This window comes from Ruditapes philippinarum, unplaced genomic scaffold, assembly GCF_026571515.1.
Source record: "Ruditapes philippinarum isolate M1 unplaced genomic scaffold, ASM2657151v2 ctg301_1_1_1_1, whole genome shotgun sequence".
Lineage (NCBI taxonomy): Eukaryota > Metazoa > Mollusca > Bivalvia > Venerida > Veneridae > Ruditapes > Ruditapes philippinarum.
In genome coordinates this window covers 204,033-227,085 of record NW_026860295.1, presented here as the reverse complement: position 1 = coordinate 227,085, position 23,053 = coordinate 204,033, and the positions used below count along the sequence as shown (strand labels likewise).

Below are 23,053 nucleotides of genomic sequence, written 5' to 3'. Positions count from 1 at the left end.
CTAAAAGGGGCAAATCAAAATCGTATGAGCAAATTTGATAAAAGACTTCCCAAGAATGCTACAAAGTTGGGTGATCATCCATCAATTAGTTCTGTGGAAGATGTTTAAAGGTTTTTCTATTTTTAGCCCTAGAGACCCCTAAAAGGGGTCAATCAAATTCATATGAGCAAACTTGATAAAAGACTACCTAAGAATGCTACAGACAAAGTTTGGTGATCATCCACCAATTAGTGCTGTAGAAGAAGACATTTAAAGGTATTTCTATTTTTAGCTTTAGAGGCAATGAAATTAATATGAGCAAACTTGATAAAAAGACTTCCAAAGAATGCTAGAGACAAAGTTTGGTGATCATCCATCAATTAGTTCTGTAGAAGATGTTTAAAGGTATTTCTATTTTTAGCCCTAGAGACCCCTAAAAGGGGCCAATCAAATTAATATGAGCAAACTTGATAAAAGACTACCCAAGAATGCTACAGACAAAGTTTGGTGATCATCCATCAATTAGTTCTGTAGAAGAAGATGTTTAAAGGTTTTTCTATTTTTAGCTCTGCTGACCCCTTAAAGGGGCCAATTGGAATGACATGAGCAAATTCAAGTGTGACTGTCACAAGGATGCTATAGACCAAATTTGAAGTAAATCTGCCCAGTAGTTTCAGAAAAGAAGACGATTGTTGACGCATGACGATGGACGACAGACGACGGAGCATCCCCCTTTGATATGAGCCTTCGGCTCTGGTGAGCTAAAAAAATGACAATTTCAATAATTTGACCTTCAGAGTCAAGGTCATTTATGAGTCAAGGTCAAGGTCTATCTGGTTATTTTTAAGGGATATCCTTGAAGATTATTATGTTCAAGTTTGAAGACAATCCATTCAAAAAATAAAGTTACAGCCAATAATAGCAAGTACAAGCAAAATTTTGACTTTTGACCTTGAAGGTCAAGTCATTTATAGATGAAGGTCAAGGTTAGTGTGGTCTACTGAAAGGTCTTGTTCCAAGGGTTGTTGTGGCCAAGTATGAAGACAATACACCAAGAACTAAAAAAGTTATAATCCAGGTACAAGGTTGCTTTTTCTAAACGCAAACATAGAAAGGTTTGAACATATCTTAACGTTTCCTTTTTATAAATTTAGTTGGTCTGTCTTGTCACATTAGTTTTATTTATCTATTTTGTATATATATATAATACAAACACGCAATTCTATAAAACACGCAATTCTATAAATAGAAACACGCAATTCTATAAATAGAAACACGCAATTCAATAAATAGAAAGACTAAATTCTATAAATAGAAACACTCAATTCTATAAATAGAAACACGCAATTCTATGAATAGTAACACGCAATTCTAAAAATAGTAACACGCAATTCTATAAATAGTAACACGCAATTCTAAAAATAGAAACACGCAATTCTAAAAATAGAAACACGCAATTCTAAAAATAGTAACAAGCAATTCTATAAAAAGCAACACGCAATTCTATGAATAGTAACACGCAATTCTATAAATAGAAACACGCAATTCTAAAAATAGTAACACGCAATTCTATAAATAGAACAAGCAATTCTAATAAAAGAAAAACGCAATTCTATAAATAGAAACACGCAATTCTTTAAATAGTAACAAGCAATTCTATAAATATTAACACAATTTCTAAAAATAGTAACATGCAATTCTAAAAATAGAAACACGCAATTCTAAAAATAGAAACACGCAATTCTAAAAATAGAAACAAGCAATTCTATAAATAGAAAAATGCAATTCTATAAATAGAAACACGCAATCCTATAAATAGTAACACGCAATTCTAAAAATAGTATCACGCAATTCTATAAATAGTAACACGCAATTCTAAAAATAGAAACACGCAATTCTAAAAATAGAAACACGCAATTCTAAAAATAGAAACACGCAATTCTAAAAATAGTAACAAGCAATTCCAAAAATAGTAACAAGAAATTTCTATACATAGTTACTTGCAATTCTAAAAATAGTAACACGCAATTCTAAAAATAGAAACACGCAATTCTATAAATAGTAACATGCAATTCTATAAATAGTAACACGCAATTCTAAAATTAGTAACACGCAATTCTATAAATAGTAACACACAATTCTAAAAATAGAAACACGCAATTTTTAAAAATAGAAACACCTAATTCTATAAATAGTTACACACAATTCTAAAAATAGAAACATGCAATTCTAAAAATAGAAACATGCAATTCTAAAAATAGTAACATGCAATTCTAGAAATAGAAACACGCAATTCTAAAAATAGAAACACGCAATTCTATAAATAGAAACAAGCAATTCTATAAATAGAAACACGCAATTCTAAAATTAGTAACAGGCAATTCTATAAATAGTAACACGCAAATCTAAAAATAGTAACAAGCAATTCTATAAATAGTAACACGCAATTCTAAAAATAGAAACACGCAATTCTAAAAATAGAAACCAAAATTCTAAAAATAGTAACAAGCAATTCTAAAAATAGTAACAAGCATCTTCTATAAATAGTAACACGCATTTCTAAAAATAGTAACACGCAATTCTAACAATAGAAAGACGCAATTCTATAAATAGTAACACGCAATTCTATAAATAGTAACACGCAATTCTAACAAGAGCCACCGCCGGGCGGGGGCAACGCTCGACTTTTTACTTTTTCTAAACGCAAACATAGAAAGGTTTGAACATATCTTAACGTTTCCTTTTTATAAATTTAGTTGGTCTGTCTTGTCACATTAGTTTTGTTCATCTATTTTGTATTATATATGAATAGAAACATGACGCAATTTCTAAAAATAGAAACATGATGCAATTTCTATCAATAGAAACATGACGCAATTTCTATAATAGAAACATGACGCAATTTCTATAAATATAAACATGACACAATTTCTATAAATAGAAACATGACGCAATTTCTATAAATAGAAACACAACGCAATTTCTATAAATAGAAACATGACATAATCGTCGTCGTTGTCGTCGTCGTCGTCGTGATGATGATGATAGATATGTATGTATATATATATTTACACACACACACCAATAAATATATAATTATGGTCATTTAATGCAAAAATTTGAGAAAATTCAGTAATTTAACCTTCAAGGTCAAGGTCATTAAAGAGCCCAAGCAAATTTGGGTTTGATAAACAACAAGGTCTGGTCCTTAAGAATGTTCTGTTATAATATGAAGTTGAACCCTTCAATAATAGCAAAGTTACAGTCAGTCACCGCCAAAACAATGAAAATTTCAATAATTTGACCTTCAAAGACAATGTCATTAATGAGTGAAAGTCAAGGTCTTTCGGTATATTTTTAACAGTTATCTTTGAAGATTATTATGTTCAAGTTTCAAGACAATCCATTCAAAAATAACAAAGTTACAGCCAATAATAGCCAAAAAAATGAATATTTCAATAATTTGACCTTCAAAGTCAAGGTTATTTATGAGTGAAGGTCAAGGTCTGTCTAGTTATTTTTAAGGGATATCCCTGAAGATAATTATGTTTAAGTTTGAAGACAATCCATTCAAAAATAACAAAGTTACAGCCAATACACACCAATAACAGCATGAACAAGCAAAAATTGGACTTTTAACCTTGAAGGTCAAGGTCATTTATGGATGAAGGTCAAGGTTAGTGTGGTCTAACTGAAAGGTCTTGTCCCAAGGGTTGTTGTGGCCAAGTATGAAGACAATACACCAAGAAATAAAAAAGTTATGATCCAGGTACAAGTTTGCGGACGGCAACGGCAACGCCGACCATAAAATTACCTCTACTTTTTTTTTGCGAGCTAACAAGAGCCACCGCCGGGTGGGGGCAACGCTCGACTTTTTACTTTCTCTTAAAGCAAACAAAGAAATGTTAGAACAAAATCTTAATGTTTCCTTTTTATAAAATTAATCGGTCTGTCCTGTCACATTAGTTTTGTCTATATATTTTGTATATATAAATATACTAATTCATATATATATATATATAAAAATAGAGACACGCGATTCTATAAATAAAAAATTCTATAAATAGAAACACACAATTCTATGAATAGAAAATTCTATAAATAGAAACACATCATTCTATAAATAGAAAATTCTATATATAGATACACATGGTGGAGTCACGTGGTGGAGCCACGTGGTGGAGTCACATGGTGGAGTCACGTGGTGGAGTCATGTGGTGGAGTCACGTCGTGGAGTCACATTGTAAAGTCACTTGGTAGGGACACATGGTGGAGTCATGTGGTGGAGTCACGTGGTGGAGACACGTGGTGGAGTCACGTGGTGGAGTCACATGGTGGAGTCAAGTGGTGGAGTCACGTGGTGGAGTCACATGGTGGAGTCACTTGGTGTAGACACTTGGTGGAGTCACGTGGTGGAGACACGTGGTGGAGTCTCTCACGTGGTGGAGTCACGTTGCGGAGTCACGTAGTGGAGACACTTGGTGAAGTCACGTGGTGAAGTCACGTGGTAGAGTCATGTGGTAGTCACGTGGTGGAGTCACATGGTGGAGTCACATGGTGGAGTCATGTGGTGGAGTCACGTGGTGAAGTCATGTGGTGGAGTCACGTGGTGAAGTCACGTGGTGAAGTCATGTGGTGGTGTCACGTGGTGGTGTCACGTGGTGGTGTCACGTGGTGTCACATGGTGAAGTCACGATAAACAACAAGGTCTTTTCCTTAAGTATGTTCTGTTATAATATGAAGTTCATCCCTTCAATAATAGCAAAGTTAACTTCAAAGTCAAGGTCATTAATAAGTGAAGGTCAAGGTCTGACGGGTTATTTTTAAGGGTTATCCTTGAAGATTATTATGTTCAAGTTTGAAGACAATCCATTCAAAAATAACAAAGTTACAGCCAATAATAGCCAAAAACATGAAAATTTCAATAATTTGACCTTCAAAGTCAAGGTCATTTATGAGTGAAGGTCAAGGTCTGTTTGGTTATTTTTAAGGGATATCCTTGAAGATTATTATGTTCAAGTTTGAAGACAATCCATTCAAAAATAACAAAGTTACAGCCAATAACAGCATGAACAAGCAAAATTTGGAATTTTAACTTTGGTCAAGGTCAAGGTCAATTATGGATGAAGGTCTAGGTTAGTGTGGTCTACTGAAAGGTCTTGTCCCAAGGGTTGTTGTGGCCAAGTATGAAGACAATACACTAAGAAATAAACAAGAGGGCCATGATGGCCCTGAAGTCGCTCACCTGTATATAGGCCCCCAGAGCGGGGCCAGTTTAAACCCCAAGGCTTTTATTTGAACAAACTTGGTAGACACCGATTAGAAGATGTTTCATGCTAAACATCTAAGGTCTAGCTCGCCGAGTTTTTTAAAAAAAAAACATTTTTAAGTTTTAACAATACACACATAGTTAAAAGCAATGACACCCCGGGGCGGGGCCAGTTTTGACCCAAGGGCTTTTATTTGAACAACTTTGAAGACACTCACTAGAAGATGTTTCTTGCTTAATATCTAAACTCTAGCTATTTGGGGTTTTTTTCAAAGAAGATTTTTCTAAGTTTTTGCTATACACATAAATAAAATCAATGACCCCCAGGGCGGGGCCAATTTTGACCCAAGGGCTTTTATTTGAACAAACTTTGTAGACACTCACTAGAAGTTTTTGCTATACACATAAATAAAATCAATGACCCCCCAGGGCGGGGCCAATTTTGACCCAAGGGCTTTTATTTGAACAAACTTTGTAGACACTCACTAGAAGATGTTTCATGCTTAGTATCTAAACTCTAGCTATTTGGGTTTTTCAAAGAAGATTTTTTTTAAAGTTTTTGCTAATTTACACATATAAGGAAAATCAATGACCCCCGGGGCAGGGCCAATTTTGACCCCAGGGCTCTTATTTGAAAAATTTGGTACACACACATTAGAAGATGTTTCATGCTAAATATCTTAGCTCTAGCTCTTTGGGTTCTTTAAAAGAAGATTTTTTAAGTTTTTACTATATGCATATAGGGAAAATCAATGACTCCCTGGGGCGGGGCCAATTTTGACCCCAGGGCTTTTATTTGAACAAACTTGATAGACACTCATTAGATGATGTTTCATGCTAAATATCTTAGCTCTAGCTCTTTGGGTTCTTTAAAAGAAGCATTTTTAAGTTTTTACTATATGCATATAGGGAAAATCAATGACCCCCTGGGGCGGGGCCAACTTTGACCCAAGGGCTTTTATTTGAACAAACTTGCTAGACACTTATTAGAAGATGTTTCATGCTAAATATCTTAGCTCTAGCTCTTTGGGTTCTTTAAAAGAAGATTTTTTAAGTTTTTACTATAGGCATATAGGGAAAATCAATGACCCCCTGGGGCGGGGTCAATTTTGACCCAAGGGCTTTTATTTGAACAAACTTGGTAGACACCCATTAGAAAATGCTTCATGCTAAATATCTTAGCTCTAGCTCTTTGGGTTCTATAAAAGAAGATTTTATAAGTTTTTATTATATGCATATAGGGAAAATCAATGACCCCCTGGGGCTGGGCCAATTTTCACCCCAGGGCTTTTATTTGAACAAACTTGGTAGTCACCCATTAGAAGATGTTTCATGCTAAATATCTTAGCTCTAGGTCTTTGGGTTCTTTAAAAGAAGATTTTATAAGTTTTTACTATATGCATATAGGGAAAATCAATGACCCCCTGGGGCGGGGCTAATTTTGACCCCAGGGCTTTTATTTGAACAAACTTGATAGACACTCATTAGAAGATGTTTCATGCTTAATATCTTAGCTCTAGCTCTTTGGGTTCTTTAAAAGAAGATTTTTAAGCTTTTACTATATGCATATAGGGAAAATCAATGACCCCCGGGGCGGGGCCAATTTTGACCCCAGGGCTTTTATTTGAACAAACTTGATAGACACTCATTAGAAGATGTTTCATGCTTAATATCTTAGCTCTAGCTCTTTGGGTTCTTTAAAAGAAGATTTTTAAGTTTTTACTATATGCATATAGGGAAAATCAATGACCCCCGGGGCGGGGCCAATTTTGACCCCAGGGCTTTTATTTGAACAAACTTGATAAACACTCATTACAAGATGTTTCATGCTAAATATCTTAGCTCTAGCTCCTTGGGTTCTTTAAAAGAAGATTTTTAAGTTTTTACTATATGCATATAGGGAAAATCAATGACCCCCGGGGCGGGGCCAATTTTGACCCCAGGGCTTTTATTTGAACAAACTTGATAAACACTCATTACAAGATGTTTCATGCTAAATATCTTAGCTCTAGCTCCTTAGGTTCTTTAAAAGAAGATTTTTAAGTTTTTACTATATGCATATAGGGAAAATCAATGACCCCCGGGGCGGGGCCAATTTTGATCCCAGGACTTTTATTTGAACAAACTTGATAGACACTCACTAGAAGATGTTTCATGCCAAATATCTAAGCTCTACCTCTTTGTGTTTTTAAAGAAGATATTTTAAGTTTTTTCTATCGGTTGCCATGGCAACCATAGTTCTGCATGGAATTAAATTCTTTCAACAATTTTTAAAGGTGACCACCAAAGGAACATTCATGTGAAGTTTGGATGAAATTGCCTCAGTGGTTTATGAGGAGATGTCATTTAAAGTAAAAGTTTACGGACGACGGATGACGGACAGACGGACGACGGACGGAAGCTGGAAGAAAAGCGATCACAAAAGCTCACTCTGTCACTTTGTGACAGGTGAGCTAAAAAGTTATGATCCAGGTACAAGTTTGCGGACGGCAAGGCCGCCGCCACTATAGCAATACCTCTACTTTTTTTTATTTCAAAAAAAAAAGTCGAGCTAAAAATCATTGAACGGAAAATGCTGACAATATGCACAACTAGACTTGGTACTAATCATTGCTGTAAAGATTGGATGAAATTGCACCAGAAGTTTATGTGGAGTAGTCCAGGCAAGTTTTGCAACAAAGGGACAGACAGACGGACTCTTTAGAAGTGATCCATATTATGATGTTGCCACTACTCCGTTGGCTGTATAAGTAACTGTGAAGAAATCTATTATTGGCACCCTAGACCCACTTCCTCAATCAAATATTAAATATCATGCAAGTTATCTTTTTACCAAATATGAAATACATCTGTCAATAACTAGAACTATCACTTAATGTGATTAATACCCCCATAAGACTGCTTCAAAAATGAGGAAGTTACAAGTAACAGAATACCTTGTTAAAGAATTGAAATAAAGTTATGGTTGTGGGCAATTAAAGATAGTTCTGGTTTTTGTATGCTGCATTTCCTTACAATATGGTTGACCATTGATGAAGTTTTATTAAATTACTCTATAATATATCCAGAAAGAGTTATGCTTCTTTAGCACTGCACTTCCTCTCATTGGGCTTGACCATTGTATGAAGTTGCATTGAATTCTAACAATAGTTTTAAATTATGCACCGGACAAGGAAAAGGAACAAAGGGCAATAACTCTACAAATACTGAAGATGGAGTTATGGTTATTGTACACTGCACTTCCTCTCATTTCGCTTGACCATTGTAAGAAGTTGGATTGAATTCCAACTACTAGTTTTCAAGTTATGCACTGGACAAAAAAGTAACAAAGGGCAATAACTGTAATGAGTCAAAATAGAGTTATGCTTCTTCTACACTGCACTTCATCTCACTGCCCTTGATCATTGTATGAAGTTTTATTGAATTCCAAACATAAAATTTCAAGTTATGCACTGGACATTTAAAAGTAACAAAGGGCAAAAACTCTTAAATGAGTCAAGAAAGAGTTATGGTTTCTGTGCACTCACGCTTCCTCTCAATATACTTGACCATTGTATGAAATTGTATTGAATTCCAAATACTACTTTTCAAAAAAAAAAAAAAAAAAAAGGAAAAGTAACAAAGGGCAGTAACTCACTAATTACTCTAGACAGAGTTATGGTTCTTGTGCACTGCACTTCCTCTTAATGTGCTTGATGATTGTATGAAGTTGTATTGAATTCCAACTAGTAGTTTTCAAGTTATGCTCCGGACAAGGAAAAGTAACAAAGGGCAATAACTCTGTAATTAGTCAAGATGGAGTTATGGTTCTTGTGCACTGCACTTCCTCTCAATGTGCTTGATCATTATGTTGTATTGAATTCCAACCATTAGTCTTCCAATTATGCTCCGGACAAAAATAAGCAATGGAAAAGTAACAAAGGGCAATAACTCTGTAATTACTTTAGATAGTTATGGTTCTTGTGTTCTGCACTTCCTCTTATTGTGCTTGACCATTGTATGAAGTTGTTTTGAATTCCAACCAGTAGTTTTCAAGTTATGCTCCGGACAAGGAAAAGTAACAAAGGGCAATAACTCTATAATGAGTCATGATGGAGTTATGGTTCTTGTGCTCTGCGCTTCCTCTCAATGTGTTTGACCCTTGTATGAAGTTATATTGAATTCCAACTATAAGTCTTCAAGTTATTGTCCGGACAAAAGAAAGCAATGGAAAAGTAACAAAGGGCAAGAACTCTGAAATTACTTTAGATAGCGTTATGATTCTTGTGCACTGCACTTCCCCTTATCATGCTTGACTATTGTATGAAGTTGTTTTGAATTCCAACCAGTAGTTTTCAAGTTATGCTCAGGACAAGGAAAAGTAACAAAGGGCAATAACTCTGTAATAAGTGAAGATAGAGTTATGGTTCTTGTGCACTGCACTTCCTCTCAATGTGCTTGACCATTGTATAAAGTTGTATTGAATTTCAACCATTAGACTTCAAGTTATGCTCCGGACAAGGAAAATACAACGGACATCTGGACAGACCAACCAACCAACCGACCACCGGGTGACTCCTATATACCCCCCCCCCCCCAAACGTATAATTATACCCCCCCCCCCCCCCCCAAAAAAAAATGTATCTCGAAATGTCTCGAAACAAATAATAACCGAAACTTGTCATTGTTAGTTAGTGTGGTGCTGTACCGTCTAGGTCAGTACAACAAATCAAGCCTTGACTTTAATTAAAGACTTCAGTCTTAAAGAAAACACTTTCAAGTGTTAATTTAAATCAACTGTTTCTATCAATTTATTTATAACTGCATAAAGCTGTACTAATCATAAATAGGAATCTTTACTTAGAAATTATTTAATAAACTTTTCATTCATAGATATATTATATTCATAATTGGGACTTGATTTATTTAAATTTACTTAGTTGTTATTTGTATCCCAACAACAAATCCACAGAATACATGTTCCTTATTACGGCCAAATTGTGATCGCTATATGTACGAATAAATCTTATTTAAAACTGCCACTATTACAATTGTATCAGACTGTACTTACTATACAAACCAGGGAAAACCAAAAACTTGGTGCATAGGCAACTCCAAATAAACCTGAAAAAGAAAGTTAAAATTTTAAACAAGGGCTGCCACCATCTCCATGACACAGGATTTTATGTAGTTTCATTATAAATTTTTAGACTAATTATATACATTATTACATATACCCTGAACAGACTTTTATTTCTTTAGGAACTTTTGTTGAAATTTATCCAGAACTTTATTTTGTTGGTAATTGCAACCATACATTTTGCTATATGTTATCCATTAATTGCTTTTCAATCGCCAATATTGTTATGCATTTCTATCAAACAGTAAGCCTCAAACTTACAAAATACTAAGTGGTCGTTTAGGACTTAAATTGTTCAGTGTATATTATATATATTACAGTGCATGTTTAATTAAAGTAACAGTGCTCTTATAAGCAAAATATAAATGATGACGCAGCCAATGAGATGGTAATCAATTACTGCTTTTCTGAAATACAAAAACTGACACTCACTGATGTGCAAATTCAAGGCAATGGCTTCAAACATGCATATTGACAGGAAAGTATGTATTTAACACGATACAATAAAATAACTGAAAAATTACCAAATTTCACCAAATCTAACTATATCACTGGGGGCTCCATTGTAATTTTGTTTAATTTTTTTAAAGGCAAGCGATATAATACAATAAAGATGTTGTTTTTAGGTTTGATTATATGTTGTGGCTTAAAAACTGATGTTTACATAACATATATAGTTTATTATAATTACAAGTATAAGTACGAGGGCTGTTCAACATAATAATGAGACTGTCCTCATAAATTTTTATTCTTACATGAAATACAACAAAATGTGGTATCATTATTAAATATAACTTATTCTTGATCAGCTTATTCTGCATAGTGGTAGAAAAATTATTGACATAGAATTTAGTATGATCATTTCAAAATTCGTAGTAACACGTTATCGCCCCGTCTGTTCTGTCTTATAAAGACGTAACTTATAATATAAAGTAAAGTAAGAAACAAGAAACAATTTTGCAATAATGTAAAACCCTGCCAATTGTTTGAACGTTATATCAGTGACGTCATGTGAAACAAGAGCTGTCACAGGAGACAGCGAAGCTCGACTAATTAAATACTGGACTCAGTAAGGAAGACTAAAGTATGAAAGAAAATTCAATTATAATATAAATATATTTCTTCTTATGACAAAAAGTTATAGTTATTAACTTAAATTCCATTTTCAAAGGAGAATTATTTTGGAAATAGTCACACTATAGTTATGGACCTTGTCACACAACATGTGTGTAATGATAAGAAATATATATTTGAAGTTTGAAGTAGATACCTTAAAAAGTAAAGAAGTTATAATATTTCTTAACCTTTTACCACATGAGCATATTGTGAACAAGAGCCACCGCCTGGCGGGGGCAACGCTCCATTTTTTACTTTTTCTAAAAGCAAACAAAGAAATGTTTGAACAAATCTTAACGTTTCCTTTTTTATAAATTTAAACCCTCTGTCTTGTCACATATGGTCCAAATATAAAAGCCCTTAAGGCCTGGTGGTTTTCAAAGATTTTTTAAGTTTTTACTATGTACATATAATGAAAACAACTGATCCCTGGGTCAGGGCCAATTTCGAGCCCAGCCTGAGGGACATTTGAACAATTTTTGTAGTGTGTCAATACTCAATAATACTTACTAAATATCAGAGCCCTATGTCTGATGGTTTCAGAGAAGAGATTTTTTAAGTTTTTACTATATAAACAACAGTTTTCTGCTCCCTGGGGAAGGGCTTATGTTGAACCCAGAAGCAAAATTTGAACACTCTTTGTAGAGGACAACTACACTGAGAGGATGTTCTAACTAGACCTTTGGTTAATCAGCTATATTTTTTTAATGTATTGATCAATTTAGGTTATATTTCGGATATTTATTACTACACATAAGATGCATACTTCTGTAGAATTTTATTCAAATCACATTTCGATAAAATGTCAAACTTAACAGAAAAAAACAGTCTTATAAAAAGTCAAAGTCGCAAAATGGCGGCAAAATAACAATGTGAAAAGTCACTCAACAATATCACTTAACTGTCCTGGTAAAACTCTCTGGTTTAATATTTGGTGTGACCACCTCTAGCTCTCAGTAAGTGAGCACATCGTTGTCTCATCGACATAACATAGTTTGAAATAGTCTGCTGAGGAATGTTGGCCCATTCTTGGATCAGCATCTGTCCCGAACACGGCAGCCAAGTTCATCCCACAAATGCTCAATGGGGTTCATGTCCGGGGATGTAGACGGCCATGGAAGAACTCTCACTTGTTGCTGTCGTAGAAGCCTCTCCGTGGTCGCAGCTGTGTGCGGGGTCGCCCCATCCTGCATCAGAACCATACCTCGCCCACCGGCACGCAGGTGAGGAATGGCCTCCGGAATCAGAATCTCCTGTTGATATCTCAAAGCGTTGAGATTACCACGGATGACTACGAGGTTGGTCTTAGTATGAAAGGAAATCCCAGCCCAAACCATCACCGATCCCCCACCGTAGTGGTCACGCTCGTGAACGCAGCTGTCGTTCAAACGCTCGCCTCGACGCCTATAGACGCGTATCCTTCCGTCACTGTTTTTCAAGTTGAAACGGCTTTCGTCTGTGAATAAGACGTTGGCCCATTCAGCACGAGTCATTCTCTGGTGACGGCGGGCCCATTGCTCACGTCTTCGGCGATGTACGTCGGTAAGTACAAGGCTACGAAACGACCTCCTTACTCTTATACCATGATCACGGAGGCGGTTAAGTACCGTTTTCTGGCTTATTGATCTGTTATGAGTGCCTATCGTCTGCCTGGCGGTTGAAGCTGCAGTTCTAAAACGGTTGTTAAGGTGATCAGCAACAATCTGTGCATCTTGTGCTGGAGTTGTCACTTTTCTGCGAGGTTGCCTGCGCTCATCTTCAACACGACATGTGCGCTGGAACTTGGTGAAGAGGTTGGTGATTGTAGAGACATGCCTGCCAAAAATTCGAGCAAACTGCAGAGAGAACAGAAGACATGCAACTTCATATCATATATGTACATTTTCTAAGCTATAAATGCTAAAATAATTTGATTAAATATTGTTATTTACAATAAATTATTTCACGAAGAATGATTTAATACCATATTTAGATGAACAGAATATTTTAATGATGAATACCTGTACTCGGGATGAGCCAGCCTGTAACATGCCAATTGCGCGAGCGCGTTCTGCATTGTTCATAGCGGCATTTCAGCAGTTCTATCACTAAAATGTTTTTTTGGTATGATTTTTGCTATCGAATACTGATTTGATAAGAAAAATCGATTTTGAGCACTGAATTCACAAAATCTCGTGCATAATTATAAAACTACACATGAAAGCACGTGCAAATTGGAATATCGTCACGGTCGATGATTTTCATGATTTTTAAAAAGCATTGGCCATGTAATTAATTAATGCAAATAATAAAGTCCATACCTTTTACCATTATTGAATAATTTTAATTTAAAAAAGGTCTAGTTAGAACATCCTTTCAGTGTAGATGACCTGACATACCAAATATCAAAGCACTAGGTCTTGTGAATTTTGAGAAGAAGAATTTTTATGATTTTCATAAATACCTCTAAGTAAAACTAAATAGGCCCTTAGTGGGGCCCCTTTTGATCCCAGGGTCATAATTTGAACAATTGATCATACAGAGGACCACTAGATGATGTTATATACCATATATCAAAGCTCTAGGCCTTGTGATTTTTAACAAGAACATTTTTTACGATTTTCCTATATAACTCTATTTAAAACTGATGAACCCACTGGCGGAGCCCCTATTGACCCTAGGGGCATAATGTGAACAATCTTTGTAGAGGACCCCTAGATGATGTTACATACCAAATATGAAAGCCCTATGCCTTGTGGTTTTTGACATGAAGATTGCAAAAGATTTCCCTAAATAACTATATAAAACCGGCTCCTCCTAGGCGTATAATTTGAAAAATCTTTGTAGAAGACCACTAGATGATGGCTTTTATTTGAACACACTTGGTAGACACCCACTAGAAAATGTTTCATGCTTAACAACTAAGCTCTAGTTATTTGGGCTTTTCAAAAGAAGATTTTTTTGGATTTTTTTATCAATATACATGTAAGAAAAACGAAGATAAGATTTTCATAAATACCTCTAAGTAAACTAAATACGCCACTGGTGGGGCCCTTTTGATCCCAGGGGCATAATTCGAACAATCAATCAAACAGAGGATCACTAGATGATGTTATATACCAAACATCAAAGCTCTATTTGGACGAGAAGATTTCTTAAGATTTCTCTAAATAACTCTAGATAAGGCCCCTTTTGACCCTAGGCGTATCATTTGAACAATCTTTGTAGAGGACCACTAGATGATGTTACATACCAAATATGTAATTCCATAAGCCACCTGGGGGGGGGGGGCTTTTGACCCTAAGGGGCATAATTTAAACAATCTTTGTATTGGATTACAAGATGATGTGACATACAAAATATCAAAGCTCTAGGCCTTGTGTTTTTTGACAAGAACATTTTTTAAGATTTTCCTATATAACTTTATTTAAAGCTGATGAACCCTCTTGCAGAGCCCCTTTTGACCCTAGAGGACCACTTGATGATGTTATATACCAAATATGAAAGCCCTACACTTTGTGGTTTTTGACATGAAGATTTTTAAAGATTTTCCTATATAACTCTAAGTAAAATTAATGAGCTCCCTGGGTCCTCTTTTGACCCTAGGGGCATAATTTGAACAATCTTTGAAGAGAACGACTAGATCATGTTACATACCAAATATCAAAGCTCAAAGATTTTTTTTTTTAATATACACATAAGAAAAATCAAAAACGCCCTGGGGCAGGGCCAATTTTAACTGCATGGATTTTATTTGAACTTGGTAGACACCCACTAGAATATGTTTCATACTTTATACCTAAGCTCTAGCTATTTCTGTTTTTCAAAGCAGATTTTTTTTCAATATACATATAAGGAAAATCAATGACTCCCAGGGCGAGGCCAATTTTGACCACAGGGCTTTTATTTAGACACACTTGGTAGACACCCACTAGAAAATGTTTCATGCTTTATATCTAAGCTCTAGCTCTTTGGATTTTTATAAAAGATGAATTTTTTGTTTTTACGATATACAGTGCACTCAGGATACAACGAGATCGTCGGGACTTCGGATGATTCCTCGTTATAACCGGGTCTCGTTATAACCGGGACAGAACAAATTGAGAAATCCGACACTGTCGAGCATCATTTATTTCTACTTTCGCTTTCGCGTGCATCCTTTTTGAAGAGTATACAATGGGAGGTAACTCTTTGCAATCAGAAGTTTTTGTTTTATTTAAATATACATGTATATAAATATATCTAGCTATCATAGATATTAAACAAAACATGAAAACACAACCTACGTTTAACCCCGTGTGTTTTTTCAATAATATGTACATTTTAAAATTCATTTTCAAAAGTCACACAGTGCATTTCTCACAAACACCGAATAACACCGCAAAGCCCCTTCCTTTGTGGTAATCACTCAATGAAATTGTTTTGTTATGACATTTCGTCACCTTAAGGACAATTTAGTCCGGAGCGCTGACAAAACAAGGCTGACACATTTGATCGCTAATGGCTCGACTAATTATCTCGTCACACGCCAATAATTTCTTCCTTAATTGACCTTTATTATTGGTCATCATTGTTTTTCTCAAGGTGACAAACTGATGCAGACGAAGTGCAAATGAAGAGAACTCGTTAAAATTCTGAAAAATACGCATCGGACGGCGAAATTATGTAGGTTGTAACCGATATCTCGCTAAAACCGATCTCGTTATAAACGATAAAAAATGAATTGAGAAAATAGAAGGAAAAAGGCTGGAACACAGTAGAATGTACGTTGTAAGCGGTATCTCGTTAAAACCGATCTCGTTATAAGTGGAGTAGACTGTACATATAATGAAAATCAATGACCTCCTGGGGTGGGGCCAATTTTGACCCCAGGGCTTTGATTAAAAGCTTGGTAGACACTCACTAGAAGATGTTTTATGCTTAATATCTTAGCTCTAGCTCCTTAGATTCCTTAAAAGATGATTTTTTTAAGTTTTGACAAAATACATGTAAGTAAAATCAATGACACCCCAGGGGCAGGGCCAATTTTGACCCCAGGGCTTTTATTTGAACAAACTTGGTAGACACTCACTTAAAGATGTTTCATGCTAAATATCTAAAGCTATAGCTATTTGGGTTTTTTTCAAAGAAGACTTTTTCAAGTTTTTCCTATTTACATATAAGGAAAATGAATTTATCCCAAGAGCGGGGCCAATTTCAACCAGAGGGCTTTAATTTGAACAAACTTGGTAGACACTCACTAAAAGGTGTTTCATACCAAATATCTAAGCTCCAGCTCTTTGGGTTTTTTTTAAAAGAAGATTCTTTAAGTTTTTCCTTTTGGTTGCCATGGCAACTAGAATTCTCCATGGAATTAAAATTATTTGAACAATTTTTAAAGGTGACCACCAAAGGAACATTCCTATGAAGTTTGGATGAAATTGGCATAGCAGTTTATGAGGAGATGTTGTTTCAAGTAAAAGTTTACCAATGGACGCCAGACGGACGCTAGACGAATTGTGGTTACAAAACTAACCTTGTCAATTTGTGACAGATGCGCTAATAACACACACACGCATGCACACACGCACACACACAATAAATTGCTATATGAATTAAAAATACCCGCTTCTGAGGCATTATGAGGAATTATGGCCATAGAGTAACATATAGTTTGTTTAAGAGGTGGATGGAGAGCAGAAAAAAGTAGCTGTTTTTTCTCAGTAAAATTTGTTCTTCCAATGACACTAAAAGTATTTATCCATATTATAATAATTACGTTTATTTAAAAATTGCTTCCATTAGTACTTTAAGTAGTTTGATTTTCTTTTCTTCTCCATGTTTTTTTTTCCCTGCTTTCTGCTGTCACTTTTGATAGATGTAACCTGTAAGCGCATACTGACTAGACTAGACTGTGTCTCGCATGGATTATTGTCTAAGACAAAGACTGTGATGTTGTAGAAACACGATGCCTGCAACATGTTTAATTTAACGGTCATAAGATGTTGTGGCAGAAGGATGACATCAACATTTAATTTTGTAGACAATGACACGTTTATAAAATGGCCCTCTTATGCTCAGATCTTATAAATTGTGTATTAAAAAGATACCTATCAGCATCAGGACAGCATTTGCTGCAAATCTTACACCATATGGAACTTTGAGTAGGAATGCTCCATTCACAGCTAAAACAAGAATATGTTTGTTAAACACAAATGCCCCCCCGGCTCCGATTCTTGTCAGTAGCAATATTTCAAAAAATATTTACCTATTCAATCAGTTATGGACAAAACATTGCCAAAAAATTGTAAACACAAGATATATAGATTGACAGAGTCATGGCATTTTGTAATTGTGAAATATATAAGTTGCCAAGTCATTGCTATGACTTGTGAAGTGATAAATATTCAACTTTATCGCATAATTATATATAATGTAAGAAATCTATACTTGGCACCCTTGACCTTGTTCCACTGACACCTATAGAATATCATGCAAATTAATTTCCTACCAAATATGAAATACACCTGTCAATAAATAAAGGCTGTATGGGCAAAAATGTTAAATCTATTTTGAGCATTGATGACCTTGATCAATCTGACCCCTAACTCCATCCAAAGGAAGAATACCATGCAAGTTATCTTCCAACCAAATATGAAATAAATCTGACAATAAATAAAAGGCTGTATGGGCAAAAGTGTAAAAATCTATTTTTAGAACTTGTGACCTTCACCGAACTGACCCCTAACTCCATCCAAAGTAAGAATAACATGCAAGTTATCTTCCTACCAAATCTGAAATATATCTGTCAATAAATAAAGGCTGTATGGGCAAAAGTGTAAAAAAAATCTATTTTTAGCACTAGTGACCTTGACACACTGATCCCTAACTCAATCAAAAGGAAGAATACCATGCAAGTTATCTTCCTATCAAATATGAAATACACCTGTCAATAAATAAAGCCTGTATGGGCAAAAGTGTAAAAATCTATTTTTAGCACAAGTGACATTGACCCACTGATCCCTACCCCAATCAAAAGGATGAATACCATGCAAGTTATCTTCCTACCAAATATGAAATATATCTGTCAATAAATAAAGGCTGTATGAGCAAAAGTGTAAAAATCTATTTTTAGCACTGGTGACCTTGACCCAACTGACCACTAACTCCATCAAATTTTATGTTCCTATCAATTATAAATGACATCTGTCTATAGAATATGGTTAATACACCTGTAAAAATGTAAAAATCTATTTTTAACATTGGTGACCTTGACATTGGTGACATTGACCTTGACCCAAATGACCCCTTACTATACCCAAAGAAGGAGGACCTCCCTTGGCATGTTTGTATTAAACATGAAAGACATCAACCAAAAAATAAAGGCTGTATGAGCAAAAATGTTTAAATTTATTTTCTAAACCAGTGACCTTGACCTTGACCCTAGAGACCACTTACTCCACAAAAAATTAGAGGACCATTAAAGGTATCCACCTACCAAATATGCAAGATATCATAAAATAAATTAAGCAATAAAGAGAAATTTACGATAAATCCAACTTGCCGGAATAGGTTAACCAGACAAGGCCCTATTTTCAAAGTGAAATAACTGGGAAATATAGATGACACAGTTATATAACTTTGCAATATCATGTACTTTGTATTGATAAGTAAGTGTGGAAATTATGAAGCCATTAGTATAGATAGAACTTAAGATATTTCCAACTTGCCGTTTTAGGTTAACCATTATTCATTTTCTAAGTGCTGAAAAGGGCAATAACTTGGTAAATATGGAAGCCATAGTTATGTAACTTGACCAGATCATGTACTTTGTATTGATTAGTAAGTGTGTAAACTAAGAAGCCATTGGTACAGGTAGAACTTAAGAAAAATCCAACTTGCCGTTCTAGGTTAACCTCCTACGGACAGACGACAAGACGGACGGACGGTTCAATTACTATATGCCTGGGGGCATAATAAAAACTATTTAAATGAATATACTAGTACATGAATATACAACAGATTTTTAGCTTGAAGGAAAGATGATTTCAGCCAACAAAAATATTATATGTCTGACAGTTGAAATCATTAAGTTACATGAATGATTTCCAATATGATTCAATTTGAATTAAGTGATAGTACAGTATTTTCAGTAAAATATCCACAAATAAACCAACATTCAGACATAAATGACAGTTTTAATTAACTCAAAGATGATTATTATAAAATTGTTTACTTATGTAAGCTCCTCCTCACCCTAATGTCCAACAACACTTATATAAAGGTTTTCGTAAATTCTCTTAGGTAAGTAATACACTACAATACTGTATTGTTTCAAATTGTCAAATGACAAAATAATCTTACATTTCACAATAGCAGAAAGAGCTACATTTGCTCCAAACACGAGTCCAATCAAATTTTTCTTTCCAAAACTGAAATAAATGAATACATGTTCATAGCAAACATTTTGAATAATTCAATGTAATGTAAGAATAGCAAATATTTCTTCTATGAAATTTATTATATTACCGGTAATGATTATGGTAATTTATACAATGGAATCATTATCAATATACAAAAGAATTATTATAATTTTGCCTAAAAGATATGAAATGTTCATACAGATGTAATAGAAGTACACATTGCAGCTCTATAATATTGCAAGTAATTAGTCGCCGGTAGAAACCTGCGACTATATTTGTAACAGTTTAATATTATACCTATGGTAGGAGAAGGCCTTAAAATCTGTAAATAAAAGCATATCAATTACTGAACAATTAAAGACTACAATTGTTTTCAGTAATCTCAAAAATTCAAACATACAATAACGTTGCTCAATGAAATGAAATATTCAAATATTGACATCTTAAAAAACAACATTACAATTTTTATACAAGAGCCACCGCTGGGCGGGGGCAACACTCGACTTTTCACTTTCTCTTAAAGCAAACGAAGAAATGTTTGAACAAAATCTTTAAATATACTAATTTATATATATATATATAAATAGAAACACGCAATTCTATAAATAGAAAATTCTATAAATAGATACACGTGGTGTCACGTGGTGTTGACATGTGGTGGTGTTGACATGTGGTGTTGACATGTGGTGTCATGTGGTAACACATGGTTTAATGTGATGGTGACATGTAGTGTCATGTGGTGGTGCCACGTGGTGACATGTGGTGGTGGCATGTGGTGGTGGTGACATGTGGTGTCATGTGGTGGAGTTATGTGGTGTCACGTGGTGGTGACAAGTGGTGTCACGTGGTTGAGTCACATGGTGGTATCATGTGGTGTCACATGTTGGTGTCGCATGGCCGTGGTGTCATGTTGTGTCATGTGGTGGTGTCATGTGGTGTCATATGGTGGTATCATGTGGTGTCGCCACATGGTCGTGGTGTCATGTGGTGATAACATGTGGTGGTGTCATGTGGTTGTGTCACATGGTATCATGTGGTGGTGACATGTGGTGGTGTCACGTGGTGGTGACACGTGCTGGTGACATGCGGTGGTGACATGTGGTGGTGGTGACATGTGATAACACGTGGTGTCGTGTGGTGGTGTTACATGGTGGTGACACATGGTCACACGGTGGTGTCATGTTGTGGTGACATGTGGTGTCATTTGGTGATGTCACGTGGTGGTGACATGTGGTGTAATGTGGTGGTGTCACATGGTGTCATGTGGTGGTGGCATGTGGTGATATGTGGTGTCATGTGGTGGTGTCGCATGATGGTGACATGTGGTGACACATGGTGTCATGTGGTGGTGTCACGTGGTGGTGACATTTGGTGGTGGTGACACATGGTGGTGGTGACACGTGGTGGTGGTGACATGTGTTGTTGTTGTTGTTGTTGATTATGATGATCAGTGTCTATTCTAGGAATTGAAAAATAGGGGTGATTTTCCCCCCTCTATTTCAAAAAAAGGGGCGATTTTCAAAATCAAAGGGTGCCAATATAAACTGCCAATGTTAAATTGTCTGCATTAAGTTTACACAGAGGCGTTCAACCGATGAAATAATTAAAACGATAATATTTATTTAAGGCAGCAGAAGTTGTCCCCCCTGAATTTTTAAACGAAAACAAATTATTACAGAACTGCCGCGATTGATTATAAAGGGATTGGCAATACAAATAATCGAACTATCTTTCACGTCTAGATCGTAGCCAAGCTAGGAATTGCCTCATTTTTCTTGATTATTTACTACACTTAAATGGCGCCCAACTGTCAGACCTAGCACACTAGTTCCGGTCGATACGGAACATTCCGTTAATTTCCGTCAACTCACGTAACCAGTACCATACGGTACTAAATTATTATAATTAGCTTACAGTTACCTCCCTTCGGTTTTCGGTGTAAATGTAAACAAAACAACCAAATATAATGCGGGATGGAAGTTTTACGGTTTTATTAACTTTTTTTATAGATGCGCGATTTTCACGCACATGATTTTGAATTGTGCGCGATCTGTTAAATACTAGCGTGAATCGCGCAATCGCGCGTCCTAGAATAGACACTGGATGATGATGATGATGATGATATATATACACCAATAAATATATATGGTCATTTAATGCACAAATCTGAGAAAATTCAGTAATTTAACCTTCAAGGTCAAGGTCATTAAAGAGCCTAAATGTTTGATAAACAACAAGGTCTTGACCTTAAGTATGTTCTGTTATAATATGAAGTTCATCCCTTCAATAATAGCAAAGTTACAGCCAGTTACAGCCAAAACAATGAAAATTTCAATAATTTGAACTTCAAAGTCAAGGTCATTAATGAGTGAAGGTCAAGGTCTGTCTGGGGATTTTTAAGGGTTATCCTTGAAGATTATTATGTTCAAGTTTGAAGACAATCCATTTAAAAATAACAAAGTTACAGCCAATAACAGCATGAACAAGCAAAATTTGGACTTTTAACCTTGAAGGTCAAGGTCATTCAAACTAGAAGTAAACTAGAACTATCACTGAATGCGATTCATACCCCCACCAATGTCCTTGACAGAAGACGACTTGGAAAGGTGGTTAAGGGAATAACTTAAGTGGCACAAATACATAAAAAGAAATTATCTCTGGTGAAAAAAAGACTAATTGTACAGGTAATAGTATAAATATATATTATCAAATCATGTTCGTAACAGTTACAAATAACCTTTCATTTTCCCAATGTACTAAACATTTTATAAGTCAATTTTTGACCTTCAAGTGTGGCCTTGACCTTAAGATGGGTTTTGCACATCACCCAGTTGGGGTGAACATTTGAGTAAAGTTTGAAGAAAATCCTTCCATTAGTATAGAATTTATAAAGCAGACACAACATATTGTCTAGTAACAATTTTATGTAAATTTAAAGACTTATAAAAGGGGCATAACTTTGTCAAAATGCAATACAGAGTTATGAAACTTGACCTGCATATCTTATTTGTGACAACTCATTTATCTTTCAAGTTTCAAGTAATACCTGAGCTAGTTTAAGAAATATTCAAGTACATGTTAAAATTTAAGAACATTTTCTAAGTCAATTTTTGACCTTCAAGTGTGACCGTGACCTTTAGCCGTCACATACATGATATGGATTCTGCACATAACCTTGTTGAGGTGAAC

At 35.2% G+C, this 23,053-nt stretch overlaps 1 protein-coding gene across 5 annotated transcripts in view; it reads right to left on the bottom strand.

Moving 5' to 3' along the window:
- The window catches only part of LOC132759576 (battenin-like), a 295,062-nt gene that overhangs the window by 213,857 nt on the left and 58,152 nt on the right, over positions 1-23,053 (bottom strand). For 4 of the 5 annotated variants that reach the window (XR_009629738.1, XM_060751386.1, XM_060751389.1 and 1 more), the window contains exons 4-6: positions 19,806-19,873; positions 17,552-17,626; positions 10,299-10,351 (exon numbers count right to left, since the gene is read on the bottom strand). Coding sequence is in view for 4 of the 5 variants with exons in the window: in XM_060751386.1 (XP_060607369.1) it covers positions 10,299-10,351; positions 17,552-17,626; positions 19,806-19,873 (196 nt within the window). In the remaining variant the exon portion in view is untranslated. The remainder of the gene's footprint in view (positions 1-10,298; positions 10,352-17,551; positions 17,627-19,805; positions 19,874-23,053) is intronic. The other variant, XM_060751388.1, reaches the window with a different exon arrangement.